This window comes from Pelophylax lessonae, assembly GCF_965119305.1.
Source record: "Pelophylax lessonae genome assembly, chromosome: 2".
NCBI lineage: Eukaryota > Metazoa > Chordata > Amphibia > Anura > Ranidae > Pelophylax > Pelophylax lessonae.
Genome location: NC_138769.1, coordinates 659,098,280 through 659,111,893, shown reverse-complemented (window position 1 = coordinate 659,111,893; position 13,614 = coordinate 659,098,280). Strand labels below are relative to the sequence as shown.

General features: G+C 46.3%; 1 protein-coding gene across 1 annotated transcript in view; it reads right to left on the bottom strand.

The window, feature by feature from the left end:
- Positions 1–13,148, bottom strand: part of RCBTB1 (RCC1 and BTB domain containing protein 1) — a gene marked incomplete at its 5' end in the record, with an annotated part of 116,555 nt that extends 103,407 nt beyond the window's left edge. The window contains 3 exons of the mRNA XM_082245394.1: positions 2,512–2,662; positions 4,820–4,984; positions 12,981–13,148. Of these exons, the coding sequence (XP_082101520.1) occupies positions 2,512–2,662; positions 4,820–4,984; positions 12,981–13,148 (484 nt within the window). The remainder of the gene's footprint in view (positions 1–2,511; positions 2,663–4,819; positions 4,985–12,980) is intronic.
- Positions 13,149–13,614: the final 466 nt, after the last annotated feature.

The following is a 13,614-nucleotide window of genomic DNA, read 5'->3' as shown; positions in this document are numbered from 1 at the left end:
TGAAACACGATCTTGTAACCGGACCTGATCAGCTCGTGGAACCACCTGTATTGAATCCAGGCGGTCCACAGGTTCGGAAGCGAAGACATCCCCCCCACCCCAGATACCGGTGAGGGCGCCCTTCAGGCAGAAGAGGGCTTGTCTGTGGGTCTGAAGGGACCCGCTCTCGGCTTACCAGACCAGGACCTCTTGGAACCTCCCAAAGGTGTTCGAGGGGATTTCGATCCCTTGACCTGAGGAACGAAAGGGCCGCTTGTGAGCCGAGAAGAAAGGGCCACATTTGCGATGAACCTCCTTGCACCTGGTATGCCTGTGGGAGAAGAGTGCTCCCCCCCCTCCCCCGTAAGACCCTTATTGATCTCATCCATGGAAGCTCCAAACACGGGCGATCTCTTACAAAGGGGAGATCAGACAGAACCTTCTTGAAAGCCTGGTACACAGACCAATGTTTGAGCCAAATCATGCACCTCAGGGTCACTGCTGTTACAGATACCCTGCAGACTAAAGGAGCCGCATCCAGAGAGGCATCACAGATGAACTGAAACCCCTGGACCAAGTGGTTCGTCAGCTCTGCAAGATTAGGAGAAATCTGTCTCCCCCCCCCGCCCCCAAATCCTGGTGCAAATGTTTTGCCCATTCCGTTACAGTCTGGGAGACCAAAGTTATGGTAAACACTGGTCTAAGGATGGAACCGGCCATGGTAAAAAGATGCCAGACCAGAGACTCCACTCATCAACAGGGTCTTTAAAAGACAGCGAGTCCTCCACTGGGAAAAGGGTGGCTTTATTTATTTAACCTGGAAACCTGAGAGTCCACCACAGGTGGGACTGTCGGCTTTAACAGGGATTCTTCAAAAGAGTACATTCTAGCAAAATGCTTTGGCACCACAAAGAGGAATCGTCCTCACTATCAGAGCACTCAGGGTGCCAGTAGGGAGACTCGCATCCAAAGCAGCCAAATCAACCTCCAAATCTGAGGAGACAGAGGATGCAGGCGAAGGTGAGGGAGGGGGGAGGCTGTTTTTTGCCCATCCTGTTTTGCAGGACCATATCCACCTTGGACCCTATTGACTCCAGGACCGCCGTCATAGCAGACAAAGCAGGCTGGGCCACAGAGGGCTTCGCAGCCTCAGAGAGGGCCAGGTGGTAAAACATTCTCCAGCGGCTCCATGGTTAACCCAGAGACTACCTTAGCAGATAGGAAGGAAAAAAAAAAAATCCCCACCGCTGCACAATCGGCACCACAAATCCCAGCCCACCAAGTTGCTGCTATAGCAGAGAAGAGGGAGAGCCGTTTACCCCCACAGGGACTCACACCGACCCAGGTACAGAGCAGAGCATTCAGCTGCCCACCGTGCAGCAATCAGAGAGAAGGAGGAAGCACTGGAGTTAACACTAGAGGCCCACCAAAGAACCGCCACTCTGTAGGCTCTTCCGCTTTATTCAATGGGAAACCAAGAAAATGGCCACCTGACTACACAAACATGAACTCCGATAGATACAGCAGCTATCCACAGCAAAATGGCAGCTCCAAGTGGATCCCAGGACCCTCAGAAAGGAATGGGCAGGAAGAGGGAGGGGGGGGGTTGGTTGGAGAGGTACGCTGTAACTCAGGCTGTACCAGGTGAGAGCGTCCTCACAAGACGTTTAACTCGCCGGACAGCACCTGTCTAGTGGGGCTAGGTCACGTCTAACCTAGTGCAGAGCTGAGATCGGGTCGCGCTCACTGGCCGGACTGGTGAGACCCTAAGGATCTAGAATATCCAGTGCGTCGCCCATTCCAGCAGTTGGTTGTGGTTCTCACAGGAACAGAAAATAAGAGGAAAAAAATCCGTTTAAAAAGGAAAAAATGCTAGGACCAGAGATCCCAGCAAGGGACTAGGTCCTTACTCATCACTAGGCAGAAAAAAGTGGGAGTGCCGTTCCTTTAGCGCTCCGTGCCGTGACCGCCGGCTCCCGCGCACGTGCGCGGGAGTGACGTCACCGCGGCTCCGGCCAATCAGATGGCCGGATGCCGCGATCCCGGAAGACGGGCAACTAGACATGTCGCCCGTCATACAGGTGAGTGGACGGCACGGCGGGGGCTCGTTCTAAGGTAAGAATTTCATAATGAGCTAGTATGCGATGCATACTAGCTCATTATGTGTTTCTCTTGCAGCTTGCAAAAAGAAAAAAAAATTAAATTTTGGGGTTTACAACCTCTTTAACAAATTCCTTTTTTCTATCAGAGGAATGAATTTGCATAAAATTCAGTTAATACCTTTACACTACTGTCAAAGGGCAACGAAAAAAAAAAATAAAAAATAGCGAGAGATGGACGGAGATCTAAGATCTATAGGAAGCATATGAGCTATAGGTTTTCTTTATAAAATCAGAGAAAATGGGCATTAAACAGGCACAACGAAGTTATGTATATCACAATTCTATGAGGGATGGAGGTAAAGCATGAGGGCCAATGCCATAACTATGTCTGTTATTTTCTTGCCACAAAAAAAAGTATGGCATCACATACCTTCAGTACAAACCAGGACATGAGGGCCACTGCCATAACTAATGCCAGTCATTTTCTTGCCACAAAGGACATCAAGTCTCCTTGGGACCATAGTGCTTTGATTATCTCCAGTTCCAAGACAGTTACTGCAATTCTGCCCAAATGCAAATACCTGCAAAATAATCCAAGACAATTAAAAGGCCATGTACACTACAAACTAGTTGAATACAAAACAGTTGGACACAACTGCTAATGGCTGAAGTTTTTATCCTGGCACTGACATTCTGTGCTTGGTTGCCCCACTATTTAGCTTGAAACGCTAGCCAAGTTTTTGATAACCTGGAAGTATTCGGTTTCTCTTGCTTTTTGTTACCATCCTTGTTCCTGTGGAATGTTTCCCTCTGCTCCCTATTGTTCTTGTGAGCCATTCTTCCCATTTCCTCTATGAACTGCTTTCTACAGTCAGGTCCATAAATATTGGGACAGCGACACAATTCTAATATTTTTGGCTCTATACACCACCACAATGGATTTGAAATGAAACAAACAAAATGTGCTTTAACTGCAGACTGTCAGCTTTAATTTGAGGGTATTTACATCCAAATTAGGTGAACGGTGTAGGAATTACAACAGTTTACATATGTGCCTCCTACTTTTTAAGGGACCAAAAGTAATGGGACAGATTAACAATTGGCTGCTCAGCTGTTCTATGGCCAGGTGTGTGTTATCCCCTCATTATCCCATTTACAAGGAGCAGATAAAAGGTCCAGAGTTCATTTTAAGTGTGCTATTTGCATTTGGAATCTGTTGCTTTCCACTCTTAGTATGAGATCCAAAGAGCTGTGACTTTCAGTGAAGCAAGCCATCATTAGGCTGAAAAAATAAAACAAACCCATCAGAGAGATAGCAAAAACATTAGGTGTGGCCAAATTAACTGTTTGGAACATCCTTTAAAAGAAAGAACGCACCGGTAAGCTCAGCAACACCAAAAGACCCGGAAGACCACGGAAAACTGTGGTGGATAACCGAAGATTTTTCCCTGGTGAAGAAAACACCCTTTATTACAGTTGGCCAGATCAAGAACACTCTCCAGGAGGTAGGTGTATGTGTGCCAAAGTCAACATTCAAGAGAAGACTTACAGAGGGTTCACCACAAGATGTAAACCATTGGTGAGCCTCAAAAACAGGAAGGCCAGATTAGAGCTTGCAAAAACAACATCTAAAAAAGCCTTCACAGTTCTGGAACAACATCCTATGGACAGATGAGACCAAGATCAACTTGTACCAGAGTGATGGGAAGAGAAGAGCATGGAGAAGGAAATTAACTGCTCATGATCCAAAGCATACCACCTCATCAGTGAAGCATGGTGGTGGTAGTGTCATGGCGTGGGCATGTATGGCTGCCAATGGAACTGGTTCTCTTGTATTTATTGATGTGACTGCTGACAAAAGCAGCAGGATGAATTCTGAAGTTTTTCGGGCAATATTATCTGCTCATGTTCAGCCAAATTCTTCAGAACTCATTGGACGGCGCTTCACAGTGCAGATGGACAATGACCCGAAGCATACTGCGAAAGCAACCAAAGAGTTTAAGGGAAAGAAGTGGAATGTTATGCAATGGCCAAGTCAATCACCTGACCTGAATCTGATTGAGCATGCATTTCACTTGCTGAAGACAAAACTGAAGGGAAAATGCCCCAAGAACAAGCAGGAACTGAAGACAGTTGCAGTAGAGGCCTGGCAGAGCATCACCAGGGATGAAACCCAGCGTCTGGTAATGTCTATGCGTTCCAGACTTCAGGCTGTAATTGACTGCAAAGGATTTGCAACCAAGTAGTAAAAGTTTGATTTATGATTGTTAATCTGTCCCATTACTTTTGGTCCCTAAAAAGCGGGAGGCACATATACAAACTGTTGTAATTCCTACACCGTTCAACTGATTTGGATGTAAATACCCTCAAATTAAAGCTGAAAGTCTGCAGTTAAAGCACATCTTGTTTGTTTCATGTTAAATCCATTGTGGTGGTGTATAGAGCCAAAAAGATTAAAATTGTGTCGATGTCCCAATATTTATGGACCTGACTATATCATTCTTTAGAAAAATTCACCAGACGCTGATGGCAGAGTGACTTTATGCATGGATTTTTCACTCCAGAGGACCTTTTTAAGCTACTGATTATTACAACCCAACTTTACTGAGCATTTAGAGCAAGATGGATTGCCAAGGGTTATGGAAGCCTGGTCAATCTAAAACTGCCTAGCAGCAATTAAAGTTGTTACGGTGGAAAAAATAAAAATAAAAAAAAGGAAGAAATGGCTTATATCTTACCTCATTGTCAGTAGTGTATATAACTTCATTGGCACAAGTACCAAAAACACAGGCTTGCCGAATGGAGGACACCTCCTGAGGTGACAGCAAAGTGAATAAAGGCCACTTTCCAAAATCAACCATGTCTTTACAGTGTTTCACATCAGGGATACCAGGTTTCAAAAGCTACAAAGATCAGGAAAAAAAAACGTATATCAGTATCCATTAAATATCGGATTATATTATAGTATTAGCGGATCTCACTTGTGTTGTCAACACATAGTAAAGTATGGACACACCTACACTGCAGAAAAGTATTGCGTTTTCTCCTATGCGTAGTAAGGGCATGAAGAAATTCATGTCTGCATTTACCGTTCAAGAATTTAATACAAATGGACTACTTTGACCAATGTTAAATGAGACTAACTGGATCTGGACCTTCATACAGGCAAAACCAAGAAAGTACTTTAATGGCCTCTCCCAGTAAAGCAGCACATTATTCCCTTACCCATTCAGCTTTCCAGCAAATGGAGAGAAACCCCATGTAAGCACAGAATCACTAGTCTGAGCTCTCTGCTAAACCATGTCATAGAACTTGCCCAATCACCAGCACTGTTACAAGAGAACGTGGAGTTACATGTTCCTTCCTACCTTGGAAGAACCAGGTATTACCAGTGGCTGAACAGAGCAGCAGGAGAGTGAAGGAAAGGAGTGTATGTACCGCTGGCAGGGAGGGGGTGGGTTACTTTTCCCTGCATGGGCTGGTCTGCTTTAAAAAAAAAAAAAAAAAAAAAAAAAAAAAAAAAAAAAACACAACCTTAGTTAAAATATTTCAGTTAGTTTTACCAGAGCAAGCAGAACCAGTTACCAGATCATGCCCAGTTAACCATGCCTCTTGAGAAGCCCAGATTTACCCAACTACCCAAGCATAGAAAAATCCCATTCCCCCCTTTTTAGAAATAGCAATTTGCCGATATCAATCATTGCCTTCTGATATATTGGGTCATTTTGTGTGCCTTCCAATCTAGAGGACACGTCACTGATCTGTACCAAAACGGGGGGGAGAGAAACATGACGACCTTCTCACTTATACTGATCAAACCTCTGTTTGCTACACTTTACCTGTCCGCATCTTTCCTGTCAGCTCCTTTTCAATTTCTTCCCACATTTTCCAAAAACATGCCAAAAAAAAAAAGAAAAAAACACGCATATTTGAAAGACTATAGTATGGCTCTTAGTGAAAAATGTTGAAATCTAGAAGTATGATAAAAGCAAACCCCCCAAGGTATTTTCTAAATATTAACCACTTGCCTACCGGGCACTTTCACACCCTTCCTGCCCAGGCCAATTTTCAGCTTTCAGCGCTCTCACACTTTGAATGACAATTGCGCGGTCATGCTACACTGTAACCATATGAAATTTTTATCATTTTTTTCACACAAATAGAGCTTTCTTTTGGTGGTATTTAATCATCTCTGGGTTTTTTATTTCTTACAAAAAAAAAAAAGAAAACTTTGAAAAAAAAAAAAAGTTTCTTATTTTCTGCGAGTAAATTTTAAAAATAAATAAATTTTTCTCCTTCACTGATGTGCGCTGATGAGGCGGCACTGATAGGCGGCACTGATGGGCACTGAGGTGGCACATATGGGCACTGATGAGGTGGCACTTATGAGGAGGTACTAATATGCCGCACTGATGAGCACTGATAGGTGGCACTGATGAGCACTGAGATGTGGCACTGACGGGCACTGAGAGGCGGCACTGCTGGACACTGATGGGCAGCACCATCAGTGCCCACACTCAGTGCCCATAGTGCTGCTAGTCAGTACCCTTCAGTGCCTAGATGAGCAGGCACTGACTGGCAGCACTATGGGCACTGATGGTGGGCACTTGTATTTTATTTACCGCTTTTGTAATCAGGGCACTGGTGATCAGTGCCCTGATTACATTCCTCTGTGTCCCCTAAGCGCTGATCGGCTCTGCTCCTTCCTCACACTGCAGTCTCTGTGTGAGGAAGGAGCGCTGGCGATGAGAGATGATCTCATATGTTTACATATGAGATCATCTCTCATTGCACGGTCCGATCACGTGTTAAATGGCCGCTGTGATTGGCCATTTACCACGATCTGTGATTGGCTGTGTCCAAGGGACACGGCCGACAGATTTTCCCCGATGCGCACTCGCGGGAGCGCGCGGGGAGTCTGTTACTGGGAGGCCTTATAAAGACGGCCTTCCGGAAATTAGAGCCCGCGCTGTAGCTGTACTTCGGCTATAGCGCGGGCCGGAAGTGGTTAAACTGGCATTGTTTTACCCAAAGTGTTAATATGATGCTTGTGAAGAGGTTTGGTGACCACCTTTTTATACTATCCAATGTTGCCAAGATGGAGGCCAACCTTAAAGTGGTTGTAAAGGCTCAAGGTTTTCGTTTTTGTTTTTTATCTTAATGCATTCTATGCATTAAAATTAGGATTCTTTTTTTTTTTCAGAATCATACTTTTACCTAGGTGGATGCAGCATCGGCCTGATGCTGCTTCTGCTCCCCCCCCCCCCCCCCCCGCCGGCTCTAAGACTGAGAACCGTGCGATCAAACATTGCTCATCGCTCAGGGCTCCCTGAGCAGAGAGCTGGTGACTGTCAGTGACTGACTGTCTGCAGCCAACTCAAGCTCTGAGGCTCACTGACAGGCTGAGCCGGTCCAGGCATGTGGGTGGATCCCGACTTCATTGTCACACCTTGCCTCTGCCTGGACTGGCTGAGCAGTGGACAGCTGTCAGCAAACAGCTTCAGCCCACTATCTGCTGTAAACAAATCACAGAATCAACTGCACTCCTGCAATCCACAGGAGAAGTACAACCAAACGGGCTTTGGCTGTACTTCTCCTTTAATGGTAAAAAAAACCTTGTGTGCAGCTCCCCCCTCATACTTGCACATGCCCATCTCGATCCAGCCATGTGCATGAGAGCAGCAGCTCTCCCGGGTCTCTCACTGGCTCCTGCTGAGGTTAACCACAGACAATGAGCCAATGAAGGAGAGGTTGGGGACGGAGCCGAGCCACACTCCAGGTGCAAATGGACACAAGAGCTCAGCTCGGGAGAGAACCTGCTCAAGTGCCCCCATGTTGTTGGGGGCACTCGGTGGGGGGGGTTGAGGAGCCAGGACTGCCAGCAGGGGACCAAAAAAAAAAAAAAAGGGAGATCAGGGATGCTCTGTGCAAAACAAATTGTAAATAGTAACAAATTGTTTTTTTTTTTGGAAAGAAAATTCCTTTAGAATCACTTTAAAGCGCAGTTCCGGGCACAAAAACTATATTTTTTTTTTGTGCCCCTCCGCTAGGTAGACCTGACCTGAAAAGGAATTGGATAGTTATTTTTTTTTTTTTGTTCACTCACCTTTTAATTGAAGATCGTAAATACTCACCTCAGAGTACTTCCTCCCTCGGAGCCGCGGCTCACCCGTCACTTCCTGTCTCGCTATGATTCCTGGGAGCTGAACGTCATAGCTCCCAGGAATCAATGCGACGGCACCGGCCCCGCTCGTCATTTCCGGGCGACACTGCATTCCCCTGCTAAACAGCTTCTGGGCATGCCCAGAAGCTGTGGAGGAATGCGGCGCCGCACCGGAAGTGACGAGAGGGGCCGGTGCAGGCGCATTCTGGGACAAGAAGACGCGGAAGAAGACACAGAAGAGGACCGCGCCGGCTTCAGCTGCCCACAAGAGAGATGGAAACGCTGTGGAAGAAATTTTATAAGTAAGTATTTCTTCTTGCAGGTAAGTGCGAACCGGGACAGATCAGAGGCTAGCCATTGTGGAATGTACTAGCCCTGACTGTCCCGGGGGAATGCTTGAAAATTGACTTCTGTGCCCGGAACTCCGCTTTAAAGCTGAAGAATATTCAGCTTATATTTTGCCTTCCATTGGTCCTTTTCCATTACGTCTTATTTGAGAGGAAGGGATGTAGCTCTGTCTGACTTGTAGCAGCTTCTAATGCACACCGAGTGAAGTTTACAGTGTGCAGTGAAAGCAGAGTAGAGGAGGAGAGGGGCCTGTACACCTGTGCAAGACTGAAGAAAAGGCTGGAGAGCAGCTTTAGACCATAACTAAAAGGCAACAAAAAACTTTAAGGGCAAAAAGAGGGCGAGTCTCCCCAGAAGTAATCAGAACACCCTATATAAACAAACACATGAGAAGCTCGATCATACCATCTAAAACCAAAATGTTTGGACATTCCAGAGTGAGCAACAAACTCAGAACAGAAGTAGCACAATGCTTTCACCTGCAAAAGAGTTTTCTACCTTGAGGCCCCTTTCACACTTATGCGACGCGTTTTTGACGTGACTTTGCCGCGATTTTGAAAACAATGGCTATATACCTCAAAACGCATTAAAATCGTGCCAAAGTAGTGCAGGAACTACTTTGAAGTCGGTGCGACTTCAAAAACGCACAGATATGAATGGGGCTCATTGAAAATAATGGAAAACGACTTGTCATGCGATTTTGCGGTCCAAAATCGTGGGACAAGTCGCACTAGTGTGAAAGGGGCCTGACCATGTCACTCTTGTTCATTTTCCTATCACAACTACAAAGCCAAACCAAGCTGCAGAGTAGAGAACAGGAACAGTTTAGTTTCATGGACATGTGACTTGAATCCTCAGCTGCAGAGTGCACAAATTCTACAGCTTGGGGGATGGACAAAAAGCGATGAAAAAAAAAAAAACAACCCCTGTTTTGGAGACCAGCTTTTAACCACTTAAGGACCAGAAGGTTTTACCCCCTAATGACCAGGCCATTTTTTGCGTTACGGCACTGCATAATTTAACTGACAATTGTGCGGTCGTGCGACACTATACACATAAAACATGTCCTTTTTTCCCCACAAATAGATCTTTCTTTTGGTGTTATTTGATCACCTCTGCGGTTTTTATTTTTTGCGCTATAAACAAAAAAGCGACAATTCTGAAAAAAATAAATACATTTATATTTACTTTCTGATCTAAAACATATCCAATAAAAATCTAACAATAAAAATCGAATTTTCTCATCAATTTAGACCAATATGTATTCTGCCATATATTTTTGTTTAAAAAAATCCCAACAAGTGTATATTGATTGGTTTGCGCAAAAGTTATCGCGTCTACAAACTAGGGGATAGATGTAATTTTTATTTTATTTTTTACTAGTAATGGTGGCGATCAGTGATTTTTAGAGGGACTGCGACATTGCAGCAGACATTGCAGTGACACCTGACACTTGAGGGGACCAGTTAAATTACAATGATCAGTGCTAAAAATATGTCCCATTACTGTATTGACACTGGCTGGGAAGGGGTTAAACATCTAGGGTGATCAAAGGGTTAGGTGTGTCCCTAGGGGGTGCTTTCTGTGTGGGGGAATGGACTCACTGGATGAACACCGAATGTGGATGAACAAAGAAGCTGCTGCTCCTCCCGCCTCTCGCTGTGTCTAAACACAGCGGGAGCGCGGCTCCGAGACAGCGTGCACAAAATCAGGTAGATCTACGTGGTTTTGCGCAGCCGAGCCACCCTGCAGAAGTATATTTTACGCGGGGCGGTCAGCAAGCGGTTAAGCTTTAGGCCTGCCTACTGCCTATTCCAGATGAGAGGGAGTATAACCCTACTAATAATGAGGATGGAGCTGCGTCTGACGATGAACGATAGAGAAATATATATTTTAACTTCTAAACAAGTGTCAGAAATAGGCTCGGTCCTTAAAGCGGAGTTCCACACAAAAGTCGAACTTCTGCTCATTTGCTTCCTCCCCCCCTCCAGGGGCCACATTTGGCACCTTTCGGGGGGGGAGGGGGGAAACGGGTACCTGTTTTTGACAGATACCCTTCCCCACTTCCAGGATACGGCACCGTGGCACTGTCCCTCGGAAGTTCAGCCCCCTCCTCCGCCGCCAAGGCAATAGGAATGTGCTGCGTGCTTCGCGCATGCGCAGTAGGGACCCGCCTGTGAAGCTGCAAGGCTTCACTGCTGGGTCCTTTTACTGGCAATGGCGGCGGCAGCACCAGACAGCCGATGGAAACATTGGCTACAGTGTCGACATCGCTGGACTCCAGGACAGGTAAGTGTCCTAATATTAAAAGTCAGCAGCTACAGTATGTGTACAGTATGTGTACAGTATGTGTACAGTATGTGTACAGTATGTCTAGCTGCTGACTTAATTTTTGGAGGGGGAGAGGGGAGGAGGCGGAACTCTGCTTTAAGTGGTTAAAAGAAAAGACTCACATAAATGTACTGTATGTATAGATGATTTTTACACTGTTTTCAGATATTTATTTATGCACTATAAATTTGAATGCACTTTATTGAAGCAGAGCGCTGCACTTTTGTGTGACTACAGTGCATATTTTTAGCACTGATCACTGTATTGGCGTCACTGGTCCCCAATTTGTCAAAAATGTCAGTGTCCGATTTGTCCGCCACAATGTCGCAGTCCAGCTGTAAGTCACTGATTGACGCCATTACTGGTAGAAAAAAAAAAAAAAAAAAAACACAAAAATTACCTAAATTCCGTTTGTAGACACGATAACATTTGCGCAAACCGATTAACCACTTCAATACAGGGCACTCCCCCCCCCCCCCCTTCCTGCCCAGGCCAATTTTCAGCTTTTAGCGCTGTTGCATTTTGAATGACAATTGCGCGGTCATGCAACACTGTACCTAAACCAAATTTATGTCATTTTCTCCCCACAAATAGAGCTTTCTGTTGGTGGTATTTGATCACCGCAAGGTTTTTTCTTTTTTGCTAAACAGATAAAAAAAAAAGACCAAAAAGTTTGAAAAAAAAAAAATGTTTTTTTGTTTATGCTATACAATTTTGTAAATAAATAAGTTTTTTCCTGCACTGACAGGCACTGATGAGGAGGCACTGATGGGGTGGCACTGATATGCGGCACTGATAGGCAGCACTGGTGGGCACTGATAGGTAGCACATATATGCAGCATTGGTGGGCACTGATAGGTGGCACTAGTGGGCACTGACGGGCAGCACTGATGGGCACTGGTGGGCAATAATGGGCACTGGTGGGTGGCACTGATAGATGGCAATGATGGGCAATGTGAGGCAGCACTGATGGGGAGGGCACTGGTGGGCAGCATTGATGGGGAGGGCACTGGGGGGCTCCCTGAGCCCTGATTGCCATCCCTGGTGGCCATAGTGGGCATCCCTGGGGTCATGGGTGGGCATCCCTGGGGGTTCTAGTGGCATCCCCCTCCCCCCCAAGGGTCTGCACTGGTAATCAATGATCTGATTACCACTGCCGACCCCCCCCTGTCAGGAGAGCCGCAGATCGGCGCTCCTTTACTCGTGTCTGTCAGGCACGTACTGAGGAAAGCCGATCAACGACTCTTCCTGTGTACTATGTGACCAGCCGTGATTGGACACAGCTGGTCACATGGTAAAGAGCCTACCTCAGTAGGCTCTTTCCCGAGATCGGAGATGCGGGGAGTCAGACTGACACGCCGCATCACCGATCGCCGCTCTGCGCGGCCCTCCTGACGTCCAGTCAGGATAATGCAACCACATTCCCGCCGTCATTTGCCTATAGGGCGGGCGGGAAGTGGTTAATATACTCTGATTGTGATTTTTTTTTTTTTAACAAATATATGTAGCGGAATACATATTGGCCTAAATTGATGAAGAAATTAACGTAAAAACATTTTTTTTTTTTTTTAAACAGTCGATTTTTTTGTTTATAGCTAAAAATATAACCGCTGGGGTGATCGAATACCACGAAAAGAAAGATAGATTTGCTGGGGTAAAAAAAGACATCAAATTAGTTTTGGTACAGCGTCACATCACTGCGTAATTGTCAGTTAAAGGAACGCAGTGCCGAATTGCAAAAAATGGCCTGGTAAAACCTTCTGGAGCTGAAGTGGTTAAGGGACAGCGCAGATGTGAATGCGCCTCATTGGTCCCAGCATTCGCTCTCAAAAAGTGCCCCCCACCCCCCCCTACAGAGGGGACCACTAGGGGTTGGAGGAGTTTCTTCTCACTTCCTGTTTTGACTCTGGGACAGAAAGTGAATGGAAATCTCCCCAAGGGGGGGGGGGGGGCACCTTTTAATGTTGATGTCCCATGGTGGAGTGTATATACATCAATGACATCACGAGTCCGCTGGTCTCAGGAAACCATGACAACAGGCATCTATCTCACCTTACCGAATAGACTGGGTGGACGAGCGGGTTTATCGGTGAGAAAAGAGTGAGTCTCCGCTGCCGTCTGCCGCCCCTCCGTTGTATCTGACTCCCTCCGCCCCGCGCTCCTCTGTTCCTGGACCTGACGTTCAGCTCACGCTCCCACAGCGGGTGGAGGAGGGGGTATGCCATGTCACGTGACCCGCTATAGCTGATAAGCCAGAGAGCACAAAAAAAAAAGCAAAACGCCCCATGTGTCAACGGTGTCTTAAGTATCTCTCTTTGATTGGTTCTACCGGCTGTCAAGAGTTACGATTGGTGGAGGGATGCCCGCCTCCTCTCTTGATAGGATTAGGTGTGACGTCAGTGTATAAGTAGCGGAGTTGAGTGCGGTGCGGCAGCCGCCGGTGGGTTCCTGTACTCAGGTTTGTTTGAGGTGTGCGGCTTTGCTGAGCATGAGGGGGGTAAGGCTGCCAGCTGCATGTACCCGACGGCGGATGTTCTGTGATAGGACCCCCGGGGGAGCCCAGGTTACCATATGGCCCTCATAGAGTGGTGACCACTGCTAGACATCCTCATGTGTCATCAGGAACTGGACGTTGTCACCACCTGTGATGGTCACTTTATTTCTTCCAGGACGAAAACTTTCTTTTAAAGT